The 27,973-nt window shown below is 35.9% G+C and overlaps 1 protein-coding gene across 1 annotated transcript in view; it reads left to right on the top strand.

Moving 5' to 3' along the window:
* NEGR1 (neuronal growth regulator 1) overlaps positions 1 to 27,973 on the top strand; it is a 908,115-nt gene that overhangs the window by 595,988 nt on the left and 284,154 nt on the right. Inside the window, exon 4 of the mRNA XM_050804825.1 lies at positions 7,482 to 7,613. Within this exon, the coding sequence (XP_050660782.1) occupies positions 7,482 to 7,613 (132 nt within the window). The remainder of the gene's footprint in view (positions 1 to 7,481; positions 7,614 to 27,973) is intronic.

The following is a 27,973-nucleotide window of genomic DNA, read 5'->3' as shown; positions in this document are numbered from 1 at the left end:
AGGAGGAAGCAAAAGCGGAAACCCCTGATAAACCCATCAGATCTCATGAGACTTATTCACTATTATGAGAATAGCATGAGAAAGACCAGCCCCCATGATTTAATTACCCCCTAGGTCCCACCCACAGCAAGTGAGAATGCTGGGAGATACAATTCAAGTTGAGATTCGGGTAGGGGCACAGCCACACCATATTATTCTGGCCCTGTCCCCTCCAAATCTCGTGTCTTCACATTTTAAAACCAATCATACCTTCCCAACAGTCCCCTAAGGTCTTAACTCATTTCAGCATTAACCCAAAAGTCCACAGCCCAAAGTCTCATTTGAGACAAGGGAAGTCCCTTCCACCTATGAGCCTCTAAAATCAAAAACAAGCTAATTACTTCCTAGATACAATGGGGGTACAGGTATTAAGTAAATATAGCCATTCCAAGTGGCCAAAACAAAGGGGTCACAGGGCCCATGCAAGTCTGAAATCCAATGGGGCAGTCAAATTTTAAAGCTTCAAGATGATCTCCTTTGACTCCAGGTCTCACATCCAGGTAATGCTGATGCAAAATGTGGTTTCCCATGGTGCTGTGCAGCTCCGCTCCTGTGGCTTTGCAGGGTACAGCCTCCCTCCTGGCTGCTTTCATTGGCTGGCATTGAGTGTCTATGGCTTTTCCAGGTGCACAGTCCAAGCTGTCAGTGGATCTACCATTCTGGGGTTTGGAGGACAGTGGCCCTCTTCTCACAGCTCCACTAGGCAGTGCCCCAGTAGCAACTCTGTGTGGTGGCTCTGACCCCACATTTCCCTTCCACACTGCCCTAGCAGAGGTTCTCCATGAGGACCCCACCCCTGCAGCAAACTTTTTGCCTGGGCATCCAGGCATTTACATACATCTTCTGAAATCTAGGCGGAGGTTCTCAAACCCCAATTCTTGACTTCTGTGCACATGCAGGCTGAAAATCATGTGGAAGCTGCCAAGGCTTGTGGCTTCCACCCTCTGAAGCGACAGACTGAGCTCTATATTGGCTTCTTTGAGCCACAGCTGGAGTGGCTGGGACACAGGGCACCAAGTCCCTAGGCTGCACGCAGCACGGGGACCCTGGGCCCAGCCCAGGAAACCACATTTTCCTCCTGGGCTTCCAGTCCTGTGGTGGAAGGGACTGCAGTGAAGGTCTCTGACATTACCTGGAGACATTTTCCCCATTGTCTTGGGGATTAACATTCGGCTCCTTGCTATTTATGCAAATTTCTGCAGCTGGCTTGAATTTCTCCTTAAAAAATATTTTGTTCTGTTTTTTTTTTTTCTTTTCTACTTCACTGTCAGGCTGCAAATTTTCTCATCTTTTATATTCTGTTTCCCTTTTAAAAGGGAATGCTTTATACAGCACCCAAGTCACCTTTTGAATGTTTTGCTGCTTAGAAATTTCTTCCGCCAAATACCCTAAATCATCACGCTCAAGTTCAAAGTTCCACAAATCTCTAGGGCAGGGGCAAAATGCCACTAGTCTCTTTGCTAAAACAAGAGTCATCTTTCCTCCAGTTCCCAACAAGTTCCTCATCTCCATCTGAGACCAGCCTGGGCCTTATCATTCATATCACTTTCAGCATTTTTGTCAAAAACATTTAACAAGTTTCTAGGAAGTTCCAAACTTTCCCACATTTTCCTGTCTTCTTCTGAGCCCTCCAAACTATTCCAACCTCTGCCTGTTACCCAGTTCCAAAGTTGCTTCCACATTTTTGAGTACCTTTTCAGCAATACTCCACTCTATTGGTACCAATTTACTATATTAGTTCATTTTCACGCTGCTGATAAAGATATACATGAGACTGGGAAGAAAAAGAGGTTTAATTGGACTTACAGTTCTACGTGGCTGGGAAGGCCTCAGAATTATGGGCAGGAGGCTAAAGGCACTTCTTACATGCTGGCTGGAAGAGAAAAATGAGGAGAAAGCAAAAGCAGAAACCCCTGATAAACCCATCAGATTTTGTGAGAGTTATTCACTATTATGAGAATAGCATAGGAAAGACCAGCCCCCATGATTCAGTTACTTCCCCCTGGGTCCCTGCCACATGTGGGAATTCTGGGAGTTACAATTCAAGTTGAGATTTGGGTGGGAAAACAGCCAAACCATATCAGTTGTTTTTAATCATACAGTCAAAAAATGTAGAGCCATACTAGACATGGAAAAAGATATAGCCTTTTATATCACAGAGCTTATAACAAGACAGATAATTTTTTTTTTTTTTTTTTTTTTTTTTTTTTTTTTTTTTTGAGACGGAGTCTCGCTCTGTCGCCCAGGCTGGAGTGCAGTGGCCAGATCTTGGCTCACTGCAAGCTCCGCCTCCCGGGTTCACGCCATTCTCCTGCCTCAGCCTCCCAAGTAGCTGAGACTACAGGCACCCGCCACCTCGCCCAGCTAGTTTTTTTGGGGGTTTCACCGGGTTAGCCTGGATGGTCTCAATCTCCTGACCTTGTGATCCGCCCTCTCCGCCTCCCAAAGTGCTGGGATTACAGGCTTGAGCCACCGCGCCCAGCCGAAAGATAAATGTTTTAAAAGTTGCTAACAATTAAATAAGTAATAGCAAGTATGTACATACCATGCAAAATTAGTGCAGGCTTTTGTGTTTTGCTTTGCTAAATTTATTGGAATTATATGTAATGTGGGGCTCCTTGACTGGGTAGTGAGTAAATCAGAAAACGTTTCTCTTAGGAGATAATGTTTAAGCAGAGACATAAAGGATGAGAAGAAGAAAGCTGAGTGAATTGAAGGATAGAGTGTTCAAGGCAGCAACTGGAAGTCAAGATCAACTGTGTAAGGAGAAAGCAGGTTATAAGGACTTTATCTCAGGCTATAGTTCTCATCTGAAACCCAAAGGTGAATCAGGGAAGTTAAATTGTCTTTAGGAATTCAGGCATAAAGAAAGTGATTCCCAAACATAAGAGCAACCATGTACATCTACAGATGTGTAAGAAAGATGTGTTTTCTGAGCTCCTACAGTGATATGAGAACTGAACTGGTCATTACTATTAATCCTTCTTGAGTGACTTCCTTATTCTCACTTCTGGTTTCTATTAAATACCAAGTTAAGACAGAAGCATCAATACTTGAATATAGTAACCTGTCAGCATGGAAACAATAATTATCTGAATCAGTCTCTAACATGCCTAACCTGTACATTGTAATAATAGTTAATATAATTTTTAAATTTCTATGATGTATGATACAGTGTTCTAAGTATTTTACTTGTATTAACTCACTCTTCACAACAATCATATGAGGCAGGTTCTATTATCCTTACACATTACAGATGAGTACACCAAAGGTTAAATACCTGGTATAAAGCCACATAGCTAATAAATGGCAGAGCTGAGACTTGAGCTCACATAATCCAGTTCTAAAGCCCACATCCCTTATCACACAGTATGATAAATATGGTACAATGCATAAAAGAGATACTTATTTAATACCAAATATGCTGGTGTACAAGTTAACAAGTTAATGGAAAATAATTACAATTTTAAATGTAAATGAACCATCCCAAATGTATTTTATATCTTTAGTTACAGAGTATCATCTAGTAATACATGGCAATGAGACCCTAACAGTGTATCTTCCTGCAGGGCAGCTTTGTAAAGTAGAGTGACTTTCTGAGCAAGTTCTTAGAAAATGATTGAAATGGATCTACAAAGCAGTAGGCAATTATTGGCATATATGATTATGTGCATCCAGGGCTGAAACACAGAGCTCCTAGAATAAGTTTGAGAATTAGGAGGCAAAATTGACAGGATACAGTACCGACAGATGACTAAGGTCAAAAGTACTACCAAAGTTAATGCCAAGATTTCTGGCTTGAGCAAATTAGATCATGATCAAAACAATCATTGATACTTGGAACATAAGAGCAGCTGCAGATATGCAGGAAAGGTAAATCTGGTTCTGGTTATGATGACTTGAGATGACTATGGGACATCTCAGTGCAGATGTTCAGTCAAACATATGTGTCCCAAATTCATAGGTATGAGCTAAATAGATCAATCAGGGACTTGTCAATATTAAGAGAGTAATGAAATATAAATGAATGAACAAGAACAAGTTCCTCTGAAAGAGTGCACTGAATAAAAGAAAGAGGTCATAGAACAGAAACAATATTTGGGGAATGTGAAGATGTGAAGGGTTTTGCAAAAGTAAATGGAAATTGCCAGCGATGTGAGAGTAAAACTAGTAAAGGATCATGTCCTAGAAATTAAGGAAAGATAGATTTATTTTGTAATTTTTTTTCTGAAACACACAGATACTCTAGAGGAATACTGCTGCTTTCACAAACACTTTTTAAATGCTACATAAAGTATGTTAAATGCCTTAGCAAACCGTAAAACCAAATCTAGATATCATTTAGTGGCCAACATAGAACTCTTTGTGGCTGGGGTTCTTATCAGAAATAAGTATCAGAAAGATATTTTAAAGTATAGCTATTTACTATTTCTCAGCTTCCTCTTTGAAGATGGTGATAATAGTGGCACCACTGAAGGCTTGTAGACTTTCTTCAGTTCTCTATTTTGTGAGAAAACTCTATCTATACTTGGAAGAGATTATACACAAAGGAAAACTGTGGTTCAGATTATAGGCAGTACTTATCTTTCTTCTTCAAAATTGTGTTTACTGTTTCTGTTAGGTTTTATAATATTGAAAGGGATCTAAGGTAATGTCCAGAGCCTGTTCTAACCCCTGCCACCATCTATCACTTCAAGATGTCAACAAGAATGGCAACTCTTTTTAAAGTTTTTTTCATTCTTCATGACTTTGAAAAACAAGTGATAACTTCCTCAGATGTAGGTGTTTAGTTTAGATTCCCCATGCTCCATCCTTACAGGACTTTATTAAATTAATCAATGTCTTTATTTATTTTTGTAATAAGTATTTATAAAGTATATGATGTTTTACATGTTACGCTAGAGCTAAGGAAACAGAGATGAGCAAAACAGAGACTGTTGCTGCACTGGTGGAGAATGGCAAAACCTATGACTACTGGAAGGCAGTCATATCACAATGTGATTATATCTCATCTACATTTATAATCAATATGCTGGGGGATTAAAAACATATCACAAGATATAGGTTTATAATAGATACCTAAGATAGTACATATCCCTCATAAACATTGCAAAGTCATAGTTTTCGTGATGATTCTTACGTCTTTAGTTTTCTATACCCCTTTAGCCTTGTCTTTCTCCTCCATTGAGGGGGAAAATTGAGTTATATTGCATGTATAAATGGAAATGCTCTGCTGTGCATTTTAAAGTACCATGCCAAAATCCTTTCCCCTTGAGAGGGGAGTGATGGGTAAGGGGATCTGATGACAGGATTGGCTCAGAGCTACGCTAAATTACTTCTAAGGAGAATAAAGTACAGCAAAAACAAACAAACAAAGAAAAACAGTGAGGCAGCCAAGCAAATTACAGACAACTAGTAAACTACAGGGTTTATGGGCAAGCAACTCTGAGTTCCAAATCTGGAATTCAAGTCTGGTAAGATCAGATGAGAACAGAGCAAGAATGAGTTCAGGTAAAAGAGTTATTTGGGCCAGGCGTGGTGGCTCACCCTTGTAATCCCAGTACTTTGGGAAGCAGAGGCGGTGGGATCACTTGAGGTCAGGAGTTTGAGACAAGCCTGGCCAACATGGTGAAACCCCATCTCCACTAAAAATACAAAAATTAGCCAGGCTTGGTGGCACCCAACTGCAATCCCAGCTATTCAGGAGGCGGAGACAGGAGAATCGCTTGAACTCAGGAGGCAGAGGTTGCAGTGAGCCACGAACATACCACTGCACTTCCACTTGAGCAACAGAGTGAGATCTTGTCTTAAAAAAAAAAAAAAAAGTTATTTGTATAAAAACAATAGAATGCTTAAAACACATCTTTTGGGAGTGCTGATTCATGGTGACTGTAAGTAATAAATGACTTAAAGTACCTGATGTACTATATCAGTGTTCCTCATAGTTTAATTTATATTTCATACCATCCTTACTTTATAATTTAAATTTTATTTTAAAAATTCTTGGATGTGAAGTTTTTATACATATGTATTTCAATAGGTTTTACAGACACATTTAAGCTTAGAGTATCTTCATTACAATAGTGAAAATAAGACAAAAAGAGCCAACTACCACTTCAGAAGTTTTAATTCCCCTTCTGTACAGCTAGGATTAGATAGATAAATGGAAAAACGACGTAATCATATATATTCTAAACACTAAAGGTTTCAATTAGCAAACTCATAGTTACCTGGAGGGCAGACCATGCCACAGTTAATAAAGACCCAGACACAGAGGTGCATGGGGGAACGTTGGGGGGAAATAATTGGAATGGACTTTAAATTTGGAGGGCCATAACTAAAATTTATTTTGTTTGTTTCATTAAAATGAACTTTCTTACTAGTTCTCCAACTTCTATATCATTACAATGGTTTTGGCAAGACAGAAAGGGAAAGATAAAAATAATATTGACTTTGAAAACAAACAATTTAATAGTAGCATTGCTTCATTCCACAATTCCCTTTGATATGCACTGAAATGTGATTTTTTTCAAGGCTTGTGCAAGGAGATGGAAGGGTCTCCTCTCTTGAAATTCACAAAGGCTTATTCTACCTTTGCCATACTTCTGATAATTAGGATCCTGCTCAATGACCCAATGCTTTCAAATAAACAAAAATTCCATTATTAAACAAAGGAGACTTTATTTTCTCAAATCTCATTCATTTGGGGGTAGTCTTTCATCTGTTATTACATCTTTATATTTCTATTTTGCTGCTATTTTTGGTCACATAGAATGTTTTCCCATGAATATTTAAAAATAAAGATAACTTAGTTTGCTTTTATGAACACTTAACCCTTAGAGAGTCATAGTGATTCTTTCCAAGATTCATTGGGTGAGTTATATATAGTGTGTACACTGTACCTTTCTTGGCAGCATTAATAATTTTGGAAACAGAAATATAGCAATGGTTAAATGTATCTCTATACTTTTTTCAAGACATCTGACTTGAATCCTTGAATAAGGGGAGGAGATTTCCCCCAAAAGAAAAGTAACATTTAGTTAGGTTAAGTGTCAAGTTGCTAGCTCACACAGTAGAAAAGTCAATATGTACCAAGTCATATTAGTGAATTTCATCTACACTGCTCAGAGGTTGTTGAACTCAATTACAGAAATGTGCAGAGTCTATTTGATGTGTGAAGAGGTTAGAAGACCACAATCAATTAAAAAGAACACATGTATATCCTGTTCTGGGGAAATAGTTGTTACAATATACCTTGTTCTGCTGCTGCTTTTTTCTCTGAGTTTCCCTCTGAACATAGAAGAACAAAAGGTTTAATAATTCCCCAGTTTCATTTGGAATTGTTTTGTCAGCAATATCTTGTAGGAAGTCATGAAATTGTTGTTTTACTTGAATGAAGCCTCAGGCAGCTACAATTAAACATGCTGTATTCTTTTTTATAGCAAAACCATTTGAAAATGGACAATATTTGGACATTTATGGAATTACAAGGGACCAGGCTGGGGAATATGAATGCAGTGCGGAAAATGATGTGTCATTCCCAGATGTGAGGAAAGTAAAAGTTGTTGTCAACTGTAAGTGTCATCACCTTTTATCAAGATAAGTTCTGAGAAAAGATAAAACACCTTGAAAAATTCTGACTGAAATTTGTGTTGCTGTTTTTAAGAGGTGGACTGCTGGTAAAAATCACTTACTAACACTGAAGACGGATAGATGTTGAAATGTTGGTTAAATTGTTTAATGTAACAATTGTCCCAGGTAAACTCACAATAATTAAGTTTGATGTACAGAGTGAAATGTGTTTAATATTCTCCTAGTCTCTGGCACTCTAAACCGTGGTGTCCTTACCTCAAAAGCACTGTAGCCATATGCTGGTGTTTTCCTCATGAGCTTTACCTGAAGTGCACTAACACTAAATTTAAATGTGTAACTCCCAATCAAACCTGATGAAAATGAAGCGTACTGGTCTGTCCTCAAAGAAAAGAGGTGAAGTGTGATACTTCTGTTACTTGGGTGACTTATTTCTATTTCATTTGGGGAAAAAAAAAATTGGAGAAAGAATTTTTCCGTAAGCATTGTTGTTAGGAAGTTAGAATATAAATTGGATACCTGCAGAACCATCAGTGCTAGTATGTTACACACTTTTCCTCAGTGCTCCCATCACACTGATATAAGATGATTTTCCAGTAACATCCTATTGTGTATCTTATGATCTCAACAGCAATGACTGTTTTTACTTTTTTACTTTTCAAAAATCTCCCCTAAATCTTTATCTAAAAAATGTTCATACTGTTTAACTTCTTCAAATAAAATACCTTTGGGATAATTGTATTTTACCCAAAGTATTTACAAACTACAGTTTTCATTTTTAAAATTCTACTTATTTGTCTTTCTGTATATGGTCCTTGCTAATAATGTGCATGTGGTATTATGCCACAGATCAGAAGAAATTGTTCCAAATATATCCAGAAATGTTAAAGCTAATCAGCAGTTGTTTCATATTAATATGAGTCTTTCAGTCTCATGGACCAAAAAATAACTTTCAAAACACTCCTAACAGTTGAGCTGCACACCAGAGCAAATCACTGTCATCAACTAACATTTGTCAGTGACTAATCTATATACTTGGGGTTGAACTGTCTCTATTATACTGCACAAATGTGCATGATACCAAGTCAGGAGGCAGTTTTTGGAGTAGGATTTCTCATGGAGTGTTCTGCAAACAAATTGTAGCAAAATTGCCCAAGAAACTCATTAAAAATGGAGAACTCCTGCGACCCACATCAGCCATACTGAATCAGAATCCTTGGGGTGGGGAGGGTATGGCCTGGAAATCTGAATTTTAACAGGTTCCCACTGATTCTCAGGACTCTTATTGCAGAGGGCTACTGCTCATCCCTCTGGAACTCTCTGAAATAAGAGGTAGCAAACAAGTAAATTTCCTGATCATTTATCACTAACCATGCTTTTCTGAATATATGTATACTGATTTTATTGTTTGAGGGTTGAGGGCTTGGAAGTGGAGGGGAGGGAAAAGAGACATATATCTACTAAGGAAAGAATATTTTTAGCAGCGAACACTAAGAAATGAAAAAGCAGAGTAAAATCTGTCAAATAAACAAGGCACCCAGCCCAGCAATCCTGTTGAACTCCAAGACCCAATAGGTTTTTAAAATGATGTCTCTGATAGGGATGAAATTGAAAACCTAGCTGCAGTACAGATTTGCATGGGACCTATACTCCATATGTAAGCCACAATTGTTTCTGAATTAACACTTTTTATTCCTCTGACTTTAGTTTGTTGCCACTTATTTAATCAGAGTCTCTTTTCCCTAGGCAAGTAGGAAATTTAGACCAAGAAAGTCAACTTAAGGAGGCAGAAACTTGAGTAAGGAACTAAATCGATAGACGAGAGTCTATCCATAAAGCAAAAGAACAGAAACTGGGGATACCAGATACCAGGAATGCTGAAGAGTCTACAGCAGTTTCATGGATGCAGAGGACAAAGACAAAAGGCAGTGTATTACTCATAGCAATAGCAGTAGTCAGAGTATTGTCATTTTTTTGCATCAGTTCTTTAAAACCCAGTTACTACAAGGTGATAAGATGAGGGCTAGGTGACCACCGTACACAGTGGGTTTATGTCATAGCTGAAGCACCCTGAGCTTTAGAAAACTCTTTTTTTAAAATATATAATGGCAGAAAACAAACCTGCCCTTTGTCATAGAGGGAGAAATTATCCTTATTAAACTGGATTGTAAACAAATCTGCCCTTTACTCCATAGGGAGAACTACTTCTGTCTTCCAAGACTGAAAAGATAGGAACAAAAGCTGTCAGTGTCTCTGCTTACAAAGTGTGCAGAAATGTGAAAGATCCATAGAAAATTCTCTTCTAATACAAAGTGGGAGCTGGAACATTTGAGGTAGAGCCTGAAGACATTCCATCCAGCTAACAAAGGTGCTTTAGTGGCTTTATGAGGGTGTCAGACACTCTAGAATAGGTAGAGAAGACGACTTTGTTAATCACTTTAACTTAAGAGGGAAAACAGCAGGAAAAAGGGGGAAAAGTTTAAAACAGTAGGGAAGTGCTTTTTAAATCATGACACAGGGTATCTTTTTTAAGAATGAATTTCAGGTAGATAAGTACAGTTATAAGTCAACATATTGCCGCAGACATAATATTAACTTGTCTCACATTAAGAAAGTAGACCCAACAGGATTTTTAAATGATTTTAAACAATCAGTTTTGTCATTTGCTTCTCCCTGAATCATACCTTTGATAATTCACCCTTTTCCAAATGTTCCATGAAAAACTGTGCTTAATACTGGTTTCGTTTATTACTAATTGTATTTAATTCTGATGCCACACATATCTAAGTGATATCTCAGGTGTGAAGGAAATGTGATTGTGAGTATGTCTGAAAATGTTTCTGGTTATGATAAGGTTTGCAAAGTGTTAATTTTGTGAATTTGGCCCTTTAAAAGTCAAAAATTGAGAGCTACTTCTAGATTTTGCTGAGCTGATTTCCCAGAGGAAATTAGCCAAAGCCTACTGAACAAACTTTAGTTTGTCAAAGCCCAAAATTGAGCACAGTGGTCTATATTACCAGCATGGAACTGCACATCCCCTAATAACCTGAAGATTCCCTAAAGGTAGTATCATGCCAGGTTCAGACGGCCCTTCCTTTCATCTTTATTAATCAATATTGATTGTACACATGGAATTACAGTAGGTTCCTGAGTTATAATTTGAAGAAAAACTTTGTCCCTTTTCCCAAATGGGGTTCAAGATGAAATATAATACATTTTCATAAATTCTGATAGATTCAGTTATGTGGTAAGTCAATTTGAGAAGATTTAGGTTCCCTGAAAGTTAGAAATGTTTAATGTTTTATTATTTGTCTAATATATCTGCCACATTCACTATATATAGAAAATATACATATACAATAAATAACATCATGCCTGTCACTGTGGATTTTTATTCAATTTAATTACATAGCAGTTTGGTGAGGTAATTGATATAATTGACTATATAATTGATTATATAGATTGAACTGTTTGGATGGTTGAGTAAATCAGTTCATTTTGAGTTATTCACAGAAAGCCTTACTACAGATAGAAAGAAATTTGTAAACATTAATGCAGTGGGTTATTTCTAAGTAGCGGGATCTTAGGTGTTTATTTTCCATGTCTTTATCCGTAACTTTTTCCTGATGTGTTTGTGTATGCGTGTATTTCTTGTCCACTGTTTTAAAAACTAAAATAATGAGAAGGGATCATGAAAATTATCATAACTAAACCTTGTGACACATGTAAACACACACACACACACACACACACACACACGAGAAAAAAAATGGAAACATTTGATTAGCTAAGCCAAAGGGAACTAGTGGATTTAGACTTGGACAGATTCTTATTTTATTTACATTCATGTTCTGTTCTTAGCAGAAGCCTAGTGGACACTAGGTTCATAGTTGTCATTGTAAATTACAAAATGAAAGAATGAATGAGTCTCAGAAAGCCCATGGATTATATTGAATTGAAAAACAAACAACAACAACAACAACTAAACAAGACACAGGAAAAATCTGGTTAGAAAAGGGAAGATCAGAGTGAAAATCAAAAAGCTGATTTTTAGAAGTCAAGTATAGAATTTGAAAAAATTAGAAAGTGTGACGAATCAAGTAATACAGATCTGTGTAGGAAAGTAGAATCCGAGGGATAAGAAATCAGCAAGGAATGGAAGACCTGCCCCTTTAATATGAAGATTACTAATAATAGTAAAATGAAGGGGGTTCCCTAGTCTTGTGACAGAGGCCATCTGTTCTCCACTCTATTTGTATGTATTCTTCCAGTTAAGAGTGCCAGTTTTGGAAATGTGGGCCTTATGGTCAGATATAACTTACTATAATCATTAACAGATAACTTTCTCTTCCATAATTTACTCGGCCTTTGAGACCCTGGGTGAGGTACTTTAGTTCTCTGACTCTCAGTTATCACTTCTGTAAATTCAGGGTAATAATACATTATTTATATATATTTGTACATTTATAAATGTTACAAATATATACACATATGTGAATGTAAGTGAACTGACTCCAGAATGTCAGCTCTATGTGGAAAAGGATTTTGCTGTCCTTTGTACACTGATGTACTGATGCGTTCCTGTTACTTCGAATAGTACCTGGTCCATAGAAAGGCATCCAAAAATAGTTGTTGAATAAATAAAGGGTTAAACAGATTAGAGTCCTCCAGGTGAGTCATTCTACTAGGCAAAATCGAGAAAAGATATTAGGTTTGCCTCACAATTAAATTTTTTTCTCCCAGGAAAATTAGTAGATGGTGTCTTGACTAATATACTTCTAATACTATTTTTTTCTACCCCAAATTTCCAGGTGGATTCAATAAAGATAACCTGAAATCTGCATACTGTTTTTACTCAGAGAGAAGTAGCACTAATTCCATTCTTTATAGATAAGAAAATTGAGATACAGAGATATTAAAACATTTAATAATTGCCCTGATTTTCAGGAACAAAACAGATGTAAGTAAAGAGAACTGCTAATTGGAAAAAAACAAAGAGCCAACCAGACTAAGGTGAAAAGAGCTCTAGACATTATTTCAATTTTTACTCATGAAAGTCAGATCTAAATATTGACCATTTTATTTGGAGTCAGAAATTATTTTGTACACATGTTTTCAGTAAAATAGAGTTGATTAAGTCTTCCTATGATCAAATAAATAGTAAAGTCATTTTTGGGTGTACTGTGAACTAAATCTTTTATCCAATAAGTTACAGGCACATATTTGTGCATTATTTTGCATCTGCTACATATTCATTTATGCAAATATTCACGTTATCTTCCAACATAACTAGCTCCAAACATGTGGAATTGAATATTCCAATTAGTATAACTTAGTACAATTATATGGAAGCTTGAAATGAGAAGCCACTAGGGAATAAGAGGAGGAGGCTTCTAGGGCAATTACCAGTTTTTTAAGGCTATTCCTAAAGTTTTCTTGGGCAATTTAGGCAATATGTCACACTTAAGACTAGAAGAAATTGCAGATGACAAATGGCCATCACCTTGAATAAAAGGAAAATCTCAGTATTCAAAGTTTGAGTAGGTCATAGATACTATCATGGGACTAGAAGAAAGCAGCGTTACTTGAATTCATAGGCATCACCTTAGTGTTTTATTTCTGGATCCATTTTATGCCCCTAACTTTACCTTTCATTTACTTCATCTTTCATATCTGCTTGTAATTTAGGATACTCTGCTGTATTTTATGTTTCTTTTTAAGCTAATTAACCCTTATTTGGAACAACTCAGGGCATAAAAAGGCATATAGTTGTCTTTTAAATAAAGTATTAGTTCCTATACCATCTCTAATCATGACACACTTTGGTACATCTTCATTTATATATTCACTTAGTTATTTACTTACTGCTTACTATAAGAGAATCAAGGTGCTACAACCAGAGCTACTGTTTTTCAAAATTTATTGTCCAGGAAAGGAGAAAAACAAAAGAAACCCATAGTTTTAATACAGTGTGACAAGTGCTTTGATAAACCAATCATAAGGTGTTATGCAAGGATATGAGATATACACCAAATGTAGCCTTGGGGTTTCATTGAAAGCTTCTAAGAGGCCTTAGTGATGGAGTTTAAAGGATTAAATTGAATTGGACAGATTTCTCTTAAAATAAGGAAAGAACGGTCTTCCAGACAGAAGAAACATCATTTGCTTAGCTTCATAAGAGTTATGGGACAGAAGTTGTTTGTTTAGTCAGGTACAATGGGCTGGGTTAGACCAAGAAACAAAACAGAAAAGAAGGTTAAGCATTGTGGAGGGAAGCAGGACCGGATGAGGTGAGAGTTAGTGAAACTCCATAGGCATACTTAGATCCAGTGTTTCATAATGAAAAAAGAATAAATTTGAGATGATAGAACTGCTCAGAGGTTATCTGAATATTAAACACATGAATTTAAATATTTGTATTGTTTACATTCACAAAGGATACTTGGAAGATTTCTGTTTTGTCATGGCAAGAGTAAGAGAAGAGATTAAAACGATAATACTGAGAACAATGCCAGCCAAAAGAGATATGAGGAGCTAAGTGGCCGGGCGCGGTGGCTCAAGCCTGTAATCCCAGCACTTTGGGAGGCCGAGACGGGCGGATCACGAGGTCAGGAGATCGAGACCATCCTGGCTAACACGGTGAAACCCCGTCTCTACTAAAAAAATACAAAAAACTAGCCGGGCGAGGCGGCGGGCGCCTGTAGTCCCAGCTACTCGGGAGGCTGAGGCAGGAGAATGGCGCAAACCCGGGAGGCGGAGCTTGCAGTGAGCTGAGATCCGGCCACTGCACTCCAGCCTGGGCGACAGAGCGAGACTCCATCTCAAAAAAAAAAAAAAAAAAAAAAAAAAAAAAAAAAAAAAGAGATATGAGGAGCTAAGAAATATGAAGAAAAATTTCGAAAAGTACTGAACATTAAATATTAGAAATGTGAATAATCACCCGAAAAATATTAAGTAAAATACTTCTTAACACAACAAAATTGAAAAAAAACTAAGAATTAAACATTTTTTATTCACCTTTGGACTTTCATGGTGTAAAAAGTTAACATTTAATTCTATGATTTCTATAATCCCTCAGTTGAAGTAAAACTGTTATTAAACATGCAGTTAAAGAATAGATGATTTTTTCTATTGAAGGAGACATAATTGGACCTTTGTTTTAAATGTTAGACATACAGTTCAATTAATGACTAGTGTGCCAAGACTATTTTTACTTAATGAGTCTGATATCCAGTTTAACTTAAGTGTATTCTCCCCTACATTTATCTTTGTTAAGAGGATTTTTAGTGTTAAGGGTCTATCAGTGATTCTTTGCCTTTGTTCATGGAACATCAACATGCTTCTGTAGTAATGAAATATGCATATTTTTGTTATTTCTCCTTTTTCTAAAAGTGAAAAATAAAAAAATGTCTTTCCTTTAATACAGGAGCAAAACATTTTGCTATTGGGAGCCTGTGTTTATTTTATTTTGTTTGTAGTTCTTTTTAGATTGGCAATCATCGCTTCAAAAAATATACATGAAGTGATACGTATAATAGAGTTTGACTATGAGCTCACAGTAAGAAAGCAATTTCTAACAGGGTAAAATACTCTGGGTTGAAAATGACTCCATGCCAAACTGAAAAAAAGGGATAAAGTCAAAGTCAGGAGAGAACAAGCAACAACAAATCTCAATCTCTCTCTCCATACACACACACACACACACACACACACACGTGTGTGTGTTATATATAACTCGTATGTGTGCATTTGTGATGGTGTATTCCTCTAGATTCATGTTGTAATAAGCAGTCAAAGGACCAAACCCTGAAAATCATCGCAGGGTGCTTTTTGCCAAATATACTCTTCAAAATGATCTAGAAGTTTCAAACATTACTTTAGTCAGTACAAACATATAGTTTATAACCTGTATGTATCTAAATCCAGCTTTTTCAGCATGTTTCCTCTGTACTTCCAGAAAAAAAGTGTTGCTTCAGTACATTAAGCAAGATAATTTATGGATTGAATTCTTTTAAACCAATATGTGAGAGCCATTTATAGAATGAACGACACTGAATTAATCCCCTTGGGTCTTTGCCATATCATCATTATTAAACTTCAGAGGAATTGCCAAATATGCTTATGTCTGACAATGCACATGTTTGCGTGTTTTGTGTATGTGTATATGTGTGTGAAGGGAGAGAAGTGGAATGATTAGGGGAAGAGTATGGTATAAATAGTATAAACAATAGCAGTATGTACAAGAATTATGGCAGATAAATTTGGAACAAAAGCATCCAAATTGTGGGGAAACATCCTTCGTACATTCAAGCTTGCTAGCTTGTCTTCACTCATTTCTTTCTTATTTATCTATACTCTCTATCTGTCTTTCTCACCCTCATTAACATTTACTTAATGTTAATGATATTTAATATTATTTTATTTACATTTATTTAATGTTAATTTATTTACATTACAAGTATTTAATTACTTATTATATTACATTTATTTAATGTTAATTTATTTGTGACTGCTATATTATTTGTTTCCTCTCCTCTCTTTCCTCTTATTTCTACTCACATGTATAGTGATACTAAACCAACTTTTGAAAGACATCTATATAATGAAGATTTGTAATGAATTTTATTCAGTCACCTTGGAAACATTTTAAATATATGGATTGCCAAATAATCACTCACCAAATATACTGAATTATTCAGTTTATATTTACCTATAAGTCAATGGGCACAACTGCTTTTTCAAAATTTACTAGATGATAAAATTTTGAGTATAGGTATTACAGGATAATAAAAATAAAACAGAGGAGAAAGGCAGAAGATCGGAATTCTGTTTTTAATTCAGTTACTTAACTAATTATACAACTTTGGGCAAAAAACTTAAATCTAGGTCTCAATCTCCCCATTTAGAAAATGAGGAATCATTCTCTGGTACCACCTACTCCTGACATTCTGATGTTTTCCCGATAATTATTTAAGCTTTTTAGAGACTGCATGAATTCACCTCCTAACAGGCAGGGAGCAGACTTAAAGCCACTGTTTGGCTTCAGTGTCAAATGATTATGGATAATCTCAGACTTTTGCTTTGTGAATTCTTCGAGAAATTAATAAGGATTCTAATTTAGTTCTCTTATGCATTGTTGGCAAATCTGGACAAACTTTTCATCCTTTAAAATGTAATTCATGTGAAGAATAAGTACAGTAATGAAGACATAAATTTCAGAGAACCTTAAAGTAGAAATTCTGTTTATGCAATGGAGTGTGAAAGAGGATAACAAAAATGGGATTTGGAATCAGGTAGACATGAGTTTTAATCTTAGCTCAGTCACTTATAAACTATGGAATATTGGGAAAATTAGCTAATGTCTCAGAGGCTCAGTTTTCCTATATAAAAAAAAAAAACTGGAGACAATTATAAGCACCTTAAAGATTGGTTGTGAACTTCATCATAATACATTTAAAACAACAAGAATGACTGGTGCAAGGCCAATTACTTTGTATATCAATAGTATTAGAAAATAGCATTTTGTTTACATGTCAGCCTTCCTCTGTAGCCTGTGAACTCTTTAAAAAGGAAAACTCTTGGGAGGCTAAGGCATGTGGACCACCTGAGGTTAGTTCGAGACCAGCCTGGCCAACATGGCGAAACTCTGTCTCTACTAAAAATACAAAAATTAGTTGAGTGTGATGGCAGGCACCAGTAATCCCAGCTACTTGGGAGGCTGGGGCAGGAGACTCGCTTGAACTTGGGAGACAGAGGTTGCAGTGAGCCAAGATTGCTCCATGGCACTCCAGCTCGGGGTGACAGAGCAAGACTGTCTCAAAAAAAAAAAAAAAAAAAATATATATATATATATATATATATATATATATGAAAAGAGAAACTCCTCCAGACTATGTAACACAGTGGCTACGAAGTCAGGCCCTGTAGCTGGGCACCCTGGCTTTAAATCCAAGCTGGGTCGCTTACGACCATGCAGACTTGGTCAAGTCATTAAACTTTGTGTATGCCAGTTTCTTCAACTATAAAATGAGAGCCTGAAGATTAACTGAGTTAATACATGAGAATACTTAGTGCATATTATTATTCCCAGTACCTAGCACAGTGACTGGTAATAAATGTATGTTGATTGAATAAATAAATAAATATAAAATATGCACACCTAGAATTCTACAGTTGAAGATTGTTCATAAAATTGCCAAATTTCTTCGTCTGATAGATGTATACATTTGAATTAGGTAGCTTTGGAAATTAATTCATGTAAGGGATCAGAATGAAACCTTAAAATCCTAGTTCTAGGTCTGAGACTGCTTTCACTATACTAGCTTGCTTTCATATAAATTGAAAAAGGAACCTAATTATTCTCAACAAACTGTGTAAACTAGAGAGACTTTTGGAAAGATAGTAAACTCTGCAGGATGAGAAGAGAGGATCACTGTGTATTAAAAGAAACTATTTCAATAACCAGAATGTGCACAGGTGCTAGCTGTCAGAATGGCTGACACTGAAAGTGCAGAACCAAGAAAGATAGGATTCCCAGTGAATAGAGAAAACAATCACAATAAATAATCCTTTAGAACGATGCTGCACTCAAAATAGGTTTGTTCACATGCTGTCTGAAATAAGAGCTTTTGTTTAATAGTGAACATAATGAAATCCCAGCATCATGCAGTCGGCCTGCTTGCTGCTACACAGAAAGTTAACAGCAGTGCAAAAAACGAACAAATAAAAACAAAACAAAATGCCCAATGTGCCAGGGGCATTAAACAGTTATGTATTTCATAGATAAAATGAAAGACGATAACAAAATTTTATTTAGGGCACTGTGGGTGTGTTCCATATTTATAAGATTCGCTACACTACTCTTAATGCTTGAGAACCATATATATTCAGTCTACCAAGAACTTAAAAGCAGTTTGGTGGCAATTATAAAGAAAAAATATCTTAAGCATCCTCCCCAGTTGTTTAAAGGTTTAGGTTAGCAATTTAGATAAAAAGTATAAATTTTTAAGTAATATGAGACATAGTAGCCTAATGCATATTAATTTTTTTCTGCAATAAATCATAATTTGACCTAGTCTAAACAAATAAGTGTTCTGTATCCTAGAACAGATGTTGAGAGTGTTTTCCACATTTAGTATAACCAGTTAGTGTACATTTACATAATAGGATGGAGGGAAGTATAGCAGTAATTAGCTGAAGTTCAGAAATGCTACATTTGTTAATGCTGTTTCATCTTTGTGAGCATATTGGGTTTGCAAACCCTTCTGTTTTTCTCTGTGGATGTCAAAAGGACTTTGAAGCTCCATGTAATTCACTTGAGGATGCAGTCTCTCATGAGTTGTTCTGTACTGAGAACAGCTGATGATTTGTGAATTCTTGAGGAGTCAAGCTGTGTAATTCTAAGAATTCAGTGTCCTGATAGAATTTTCTAGATTATTCAATGGGGTAAAGGTAATTTATCTAATAATGTTTTCATCTTCTTCCCGCACCTACTGTTTGCACTACATTGTCTAGCCTGGTTTGGGGTTAGCTTTGGCCCTGTGACTGAGTTCTAGTGCAAGAAATATAAGCAGAAGTGACATGGGCCACTTCTAGGCATGGCCTATAAAACTTCCCACGCATGCTCTGCTATGCTTATTTTACTTTCTAGCTAATGGGAATAGTAACCAATTAGCTTTCAGGGTGACCTTGAAAGCGACATGTTGAAGATAACAAAGCTGCCATTATGTGAGCCCCTGAATGATTCTGTGCAGCAGAATATCCTTACCCCTACCCCATTTCACTCCCCACCTTTCACTAAACTAAATTATTACGGACTTTTAGGCTAGTGGGAACCAAACATTTTTTTTGTTGCCTCATTGTATGTTTGAGTCTATTTGTTCCCAGAGTTCAGCCTCCTCTGACTACTACAGTCAAGAATATAGGCCCAAATATAATGAATACAATAACAAATTTTGCATCTTGTCTTACTTCAAAATTTTTGGCTGAAAGCAATGATAAAAAAGCTTCCTGAGAAGAGTAGAGAGATAATGGATTTTTTTTCTCCTATATGAAGCATAGCACACCAAATTTATGTTTGCAAACTTTGTGAGTCATAGTGAAAAAAAAAATTCTATGAGTCTCATGCCTTTGAGACCACTTATGATTTTGCTCAGAAACACAATTGGATTTAAAATAGCATCTGGCCACTAACCTCTGACATAAACTTTTCTGACAATAGTTTTTGAAACCAGTTAAGCTCAGTTGTGATGCAAAAAAATTGGCATAAACAAGATTTCATAAGTTTCTTCAAAAAAGTATTTAATTCACATTTATATATTATAAATTTAGAAACTGAATACCAATGATCTGGATATGAAATCTAAGATTATACTTTTTTAAACAGCAGTAACTGACAGATTTAGGTGAATAGAAGAATGGAGAGAAAAATAAATTTGGTGTGGGGAGGAAATGGGAAGTAGAGCACACACATGGAGAGTCAATGAGAGCGTGCTCTGTATTATCGTTCATTCACTGAAGAAAAGAAACCTCGGCCCACGGTGGCTCATGCCTGTAATCCCAGCACTTTGGGAGGCCAATGCGGGCAGAGCACGAGGTCAGGAGTTTGAGAGCAGCCTGGCCAATATGGTGAAACCCCATCTCTACTAAAAATACAAAATTAGCCGGGTGTGGTGGTGCGTGTCTGTAATCCCAGCTACCGGGGAGGCAGGAGAATCACTTGAACCCGGGAGGCGGAGTCTGCAGTGAGCCAAGATCACGCCATCGCCCTCCAGCCTGGGCAACAAGAGCAAAATTCCATCTCAAAAAAAAAAAAAAAGTAACCTCAATCAATTATTGAATTTGGTAATCCAAGAAACATAAATAATATCACTAAGTGCTACAAGTAAACCCTATTATAAATGAATGCAGGAAACATAAGTAGAAGTTTCTTTTTACTTGTAGTCAAAAAGGGAGAGAAATCCGTGAAATATAAAAGTTGAAACACGCACAAAAACAGAAAAGTAAATGAAAACATCAGGCCGGGCGCGGTGGCTCAAGCCTGTAATCCCAGCACTTTGGGAGGCCGAGACGGGCGGATCACGAGGTCAGGAGTTGGAGACCATCCTGGTGGACACGGTGAAACCCCGTCTCTACTAAAAAAAAATACAAAAAACCAGCCGGGCGAGGTGGCCGGTGCCTGTAGTCCCAGCTACTCGGGAGACTGAGGCAGGAGAATGGTGTAAACCCAGGAGGCGGAGCTTGCAGTGAGCTGAGATCCGGCCACTGCACTCCAGCCTGGGCAATAGAGCGAGACTCCGTCTCAAAAAAAAAAAAAAAAAAAAAAAGAAAGAAAACATTAGTAATATAACAGACTAACATGATTAATTGAACACTAAAGGGGAAAATTACTGGGTTTGTGCTTTAATACATTGGCATTTATTGTATACTAATATAATAAACAATGATATATTGCTTGTGTCAGACAAACCTAAAGCAAAATGAAGAAAAAATACCTTAAAGAATTAATAAAGATGTATTGAAGTAATTCAAAATAAATGAAAACAGATTAAACTTTTTTTTTTAACTGTGAACTTTGAGAGAACACAGTACAAAGCCTAGTAATCTTCCCTCATGAGTTTATAACCAACTGAAAGATAGAAGCAGGAATGTGACAAATTGAAAGCCACCCATATTATCGGGAGAATGGAGGGGAATCCATGTAGGTACCTCCTGAGAAGGATGGCTCTAAACAAGGAAAGCACCAGGCAGCATTCCTAATTTCTTCTTCCAATTTAACACTCTGATACTTCATCTTCCTTTCATTGGAATGGCAACACAGGGCAAGGAGATTATTCTCGAAAGAGACTCTACATATAGAATTATGAGGTCAGGGAAATGGAAGTTTCTTCCCTAACAATCCATACTAGTAAACATTTATAGATGAAATAATATAGAATGTGCACACACACATAGATACATACATACACACAAACATACGTTAGTATGTGTTGTGTGTGTTTACATAAAGTCTTCTTAGAAAGACGTTAAAAATATATACAAATGTACAAACGCTTAAAGAAAGTCTTACTTAAAAACTCTCATCCTTTGCAAGATTAAGTAGGAAAAGAATGAGAAAATAAAGAATTTTAATAATATTAGTAATATTTAATTAATACATATTTTAAATCTTTTATTTATTTATTTATTTATTTATTTTTTGAGACAGAGTCTCTCTCAGTCGCCCAGGTGGCAGTGCAGTGGCAAGATCTTGGCTCACTGCAAGCTCCGCCTCCCGGGTACGCCATTCTCCTGCCTTAGCCTCCGAAGTATCTGGGACTACAGGCACCCACCAATACTCCCGGCTATTTTTTTGTATTTTTAGTAGAGACGGGGTTTCACCGTGTTAGGCAGGATGGTCTCGATCTCCTGACCTCGTGTTCCGCCCACCTGGGCCCCGCATTTTAAATCTTGTATCCTCAGAGAGCAAACATTGTTCGTCTACAGAATTTTTATATTGCTATCTACCAAACCTCAAAGAACTCAATGCATCTTCCAAAGCGGAAATTGTATGAGTCATAATTTCTTATTCAAATTTAATAATATAAGTTTAAATTCTCAAAACACAAAAATAAGATCACAAATCCCTGAAAATTAAAAAAAAAAAAAAAAATCCTAAGTAACTTTTGGTGGGAGTAGTTTAGAAATAGGAAAAGCAAATTCACTGAATATCAAAACAAGCTTTAAGGAAAGCTGTACTCATAGGCAAATTTGTAATTTTAATAGTCTTTTATTATGAAGAAAATGGAAGAATGCTATCAAGTTAAGTATTTATCTTGAGAAATTAAAAAAAAAAAAATGAAACTAAACCTGAGGGAGATTTTTCCTTTTGAAGTACAATGTGTTAGATACCCAGAAAACCACTTTGGACTTAAACAACTAAAATGCTGCATAAAATTTCCAAAGTATGTTTTAAAGGCATCATTGTAATTTGCTGAGAAAAAATGTAAGTTCTGAGCTGTAAAATTAATTGAAATGAGAACCACTAAGAGGTAAGAAAGTATAAAAAAGATTTTTCTCTCAGAGTATCTAGTATACTCTTAAGTCTTTGAACACCCATTTTGATGACTGTGAAAGATGCAAGGAGAAGAAGATAAAGTCCAGGGATCTTTAAAACTAGAGGAGATCCCTTCATGTTAAACAAAGACCCCCACGAAGGGCCATGCCTTAGGATAAGAATGAACAAGAAATACATCTCATGTCTCAGAAGTAGATGCAAAGAGTATTTCCTGCCTCAAGTTTAGCTCTGATTTTATGGAAAAATTCTCCTTAGAAAACCTATAACCTCAATTTATCCAAAATAAGTCTGCAGCCTCTCTCAGTCCATTTTGAGTTTCCATAAAGGAATCCCTGAGATTGCATAATTTATAAAGAAAAAAAAAAAATGTTTATTTGGCTCATGATTCTGCAGGCTGTACAAGAATCCTAGCCCTGATATCTGTCTCTGGTAAGGGCCTCAGATTGCTTTCACTCATGGCAGAAGTCAAAGGGGAGCAATCACCACATGGAAAGAGGAAGAAAGCAAGAGAGAGGAAGGAGGTGTCAGACTCTTTTGAGTAATCAGTTTTCCTGATAACTAATGCAACAATAACTCACTCATTGCCAAGAGGAAGGTATCAAGCCTTTCATGAGAGATCTGCCCCCATGACCAAAATACCTCCACTAGGGCCTTGCCTCCAAGATTGGGAATTAAATATCAATGTGAGATTTGGAGAGGACAAACATTGAAACTATATCATAGCCATATATCCACATGTCATTTTTATTTTAATAATATGAAAGTGTTATTTAAATTTACTCTTGTCCCAAATAGGTGAAATCTGCAGGAAACTCACAAAACAGAAACAAAACAAAAACCTGATAAATCTCTGAAAAAATACAACTTCAATCTAGGCCTCAAAAATAACTCTGTAGGTAAAGTTCCATGCAAAATGAATATCTTTGAGGTAAAAATTACAAGACTTAAAAACCCTGTCTCATATAACAAAACACTTAGACATGAATAAGAATCAGTGAAAACAACAGACAAGAAAAATAAACTTTACAAAAACTTTTTGTAGAATTATCAGGCATAAGTTTAAAGAAATCAGAGTGAACCTTGAATATGAGCAAACAATAAGCAATTTTGAATGAAAATTCCACTCCATAGAACTTCCAAGTGTGAAAATTAGAATAATTAAAATTAAAAAGCTTACAATGAAAAAATAAAGAAAATATGTGTTAGATACAGCTAAAGAGGGGATTAGCAAATTGGAAGATGGATATTACAAAATTATATGGAATGTGGCTGGATGTGGTGGCTCATGCCTGTAATCCCAGCACTTTGCACTTTGGGAGGTTGAGACGGGTGGATCACTTGAGGCCAGGAGTTTGAGACCAGCCTGGCCAACATGGCAAAATCCCATCTCTATTAAAAATACAAAAGTTAGCCAGGCATGGTGGTTCATGCCTGTAATCTAAGCTTCTTGAGAAGCTGTGGCATAAGAATCACTTGAACCCTGGAGGTGAAGGCTGCAGTGAGCTGAAATCACACCACTGCATGCCAGCTTGTGTGGCAGAGCGAGACTCTGTCTTAAAAAAAAAAAAAAAAATTAAATGGAATGTTAGCCAGAGAAACCAAGAGACAGAATTTAAGGAAGAAAGTGAAGAAATTTAAAGAATAGAGTGTAAATGTCTGAAATGTATAAAGTATAATTCCATAAGGACATATTAGGACATATTAGAGAGTACAGGGATGTGGGAAATAGGCAATATTCAAAGAAAGAAATTACTCAGTTTTCCAGATTTATTTAAAAATTCTCATTCTAAAACTGAGGAATTCTTATAAATCCAACCAGGATTAAAAATAAAAAGATATGCACAAATATACATCATACTGAATTTGAAACAAGCCAAAGAAAAAGCAATGTCAAAACACCTTAAAAAAAAAAAAAGACCTATAAAATAACAGCAAATATACTGACTGTTGATTTTCAGCAGCAACAATGAATGCCAGAAGACAGAATCATAGTAATACTCTTAGTGTTTTAGGATAAAACAACTGTCATTTTATTTTTATGTAGAAATATATGAAAAGATCTTTAGACAAAAAGCAAATAAGAGTTTGTCACAAAATGACTTTTACCATTTGACATAAATGTTTTCATTGAACACAAAAATCTTATTTTCTTATTGTTATAGAAAGAATAGAACCTTGTATATTTTTACTCCCTTGAAGTTGATTATGTTACTGGGTAAAGAAATGTTAATGACACACATCACTTTTAAATAAAAACACCTAAATGCTGATATCTAAACATCCACCTAGTTCACAGACTTCATAATCATAGATGTGTATGTTAATATGCAAGTGCTTTTAAATTAGTCTGAAGTGCTGTGCCAACACATAGAAAACTTATGCACGGGAGAGTCACCTGGACCCACAGCCTGTTTTACAGGAATGTAAACTTTTGTTATATTGACACCTAGAAATTGTGGGAATGTTTCTTACTGCAGCCTTGACTGCCCTATACCGACATATATTATAACACTCCTAAAACATAAACTTCTGGCAAAAGGAAGCCATATGGAAATCTGTTATATAGGAAAAGAAACTAGGCAAATATAATATATTAGCAAATAAATGAGTAAACCTAAATAAATATTAATTATATATTTTAAAATATCTAATCGGTGGGATGAAGCAGGCTAGAGCTGAAGTGTTTAGACAATATTGAAGACAGAAGGAGAGCAATGGTGTTAAAATATAGTAAAACAGCCTTGTATCATTAGGAAAAATGGTAAACCCATTGACTAGCTTATGTCAAAAATTAAGACAGAAATGAACATACAATAGAAAAGGAGAAATCTAAGAGCTACTTTTAGTATTAAAAATAGAAAAATGAGATTAGACAAACTTCAGAGGATATTAGTCTGTTTATTTGTGGCATCTTGTGAAAGTAGAAAATTAAAAATGAAATAGAGACAGAATTCTAGGTGCTACACACATTAAGCAGATATGAAGAGGTGGTCATTAATAAAAATCAAATTGGGAAATTGCAATGGAATGGAAAAAATGCTAAAAATTATTTAACAGTCTCAAAAAGAAATAAAAAATCAGAATGATCCTATGTAACTAAAGACATGGAATCATTGATTAAAATATCTTTCCAAAAATATGATTTAAAGCTCAGATGTTCTTATATGACAGTTCTGTCTAATGTTACTGGAATGTGTTGTTAAAATTTACACAAACTCTTCAAGAAAATTTTTAAAAAAGAAATAAAAAGAACACTTTCAAATAATTTTATGAGGCTCTAATGATTTGATAACTAAAATTATTTGAGATTAGAAGGAAATAATATTATAGACCAAATTCATTAAAAACTTGATTCAAAAAATCTAAACAAGATATTAGCATACTGATTCCAGCAATGTATAAAAATATCATGTTGATTTTAACTTAGGAGTACAATGTTTAGTTACAATGCAGATTAAAAGAGAAAAACCATAGGTCATTTCATACATCCAAGAAAAAAATTAATAAAACAACATATTTATCATAAAATCTCTTAGTAAACTATGAAGAGAAAAGAACTTAACTTGATGAGCATCATAGAAAAATATCTACATTAAACATCTTAATATTGAAAAATCATAGGCTTTCTTTTTCAGATCAGGGAAAAGACTTGAACATCGGCATCTCATACTGAACCTTTCAATAGAGGCTCTTACCATTGTAGTAAAAAGGAGAATAAATAAAAAGTATAAGAACTGAAAAAGGAAAATGAAAAGCTGCCACATTGCCTCTATATGTGAATGATTTATGTTCTGCATTGTGGATGATATCATGTTGTGTATTGTAAAACCAAAAAAATTAATTCAATTAATAAGAGTTTAACAGTGATGCTGAGTAAACCAGCAACAATCAGAAATTATAATTTTTACATTTAATTTACAATGCAAATATATGTAAAATTTTATCTTAGAGAAAATGTGCAAATCTTTTATGAAAAAAACTAAGATTATTAAAATGAATTTAGCCGGGCGCGGTGGCTCACGCCTGTAATCCCAGCACTTTAGGAGGCCGAGGCGGGCGGATCACGAGGTCAGGAGATAGAGACCATCCTGGCTAACACGGTGAAACCCCGTCTCTATTAAAAATACAAAAAATTAGCAGGGCGTGGTGGCGGGCGCCTATGGTCCCAGCTACTCGGGAGGCTGAGGCAGGAGAATGGCGTGAACCCGGGAGGTGGAGCTTGCAGTGAGCCGAGATGGGGTCACTGCACTCCAGCCTGGGTGACAGCGAGACTACGTCTCAAAAAAAAAAAAAAGAATTTAAGAGATTTTAAATGAAAAGTATACTACATTTTTGATATGCAAACTCATTATAAATGTAGTAAAAGTATTGATTATCCTCAAATTAATTTGTAAATTAAATACAATTTCATTCAAAATTTGAACAGGTATTTTGCTGAACTTTAAAAACTGATTCTAAAATTAACATGAAAAAGCAAGAATTCAAAAAGACTCCATCCATTCCTAAAGAAGAATGGATAATTATACAATGTGATGTTAGCAGAAGGAAAGATAAATAGAGCAATAGAGAGACAAGAAACAAAATTATGGAGAAAATTACAGCTGAAACTCCAAACCAGATCTGTTTCATTTCCAGTTCCTCCACATCACTTCCAGAGCAATCCTTACAAAACACAAACCTCATACCGTCATTGTCCTGATTAAACATCTTCAGTGGTTTTCCACATTCTTTGGGATAGAGTGTTAGTCCCTTGAACTGGCACATTTAGCCTCTTCTTGATGCCGCCTCTGTTTGCTCGGCTGCCTTTGAAACTCCCATTTCCTTACTTTTCTCAATATAGTATCCCATCCAGACAGAGGTACTCCCAGTTCCGCAAATTTGCCATTTTAAAAGCTCTGCTTGAATACATCATGTTGAAGACTTTTTTCTACTTTCTAGTAATGGACTAATTCCAACTCTGCTCTCAATACTGTGCCTAGTAACCAACAAGTAACTGTTGAACAAAATGTTGAACAAATAAGACAAAAGTGGCACATTCCTGATAGCCTGTTCACAGTGGAAGGAAATGTGCACTCATGGGTGTTGTATGCATGTGCAACTGAATATTTTGTTGTAGCCATTTAAACTAGACTTGTTCTGGGTGGACATGCCAAGCAGTTAGTAAGGGAATATTATTAAATGTGTTGATGGCCAGTCACTCAGGGAGTGTCCACCTGTGAGCATTTAAGATAAATTCTGAACAAACAGTTCATTACTTACTGCATTATACTTGTTTTATTATAGAATAAA

The sequence above is a fragment of the Macaca thibetana genome, chromosome 1 (assembly GCF_024542745.1).
Source record: "Macaca thibetana thibetana isolate TM-01 chromosome 1, ASM2454274v1, whole genome shotgun sequence".
In the NCBI taxonomy this organism is placed as follows: domain Eukaryota; kingdom Metazoa; phylum Chordata; class Mammalia; order Primates; family Cercopithecidae; genus Macaca; species Macaca thibetana.
The sequence above is the reverse complement of the archived record's forward strand: the minus strand, read 5'-3'. Positions and strand labels throughout refer to the sequence as shown.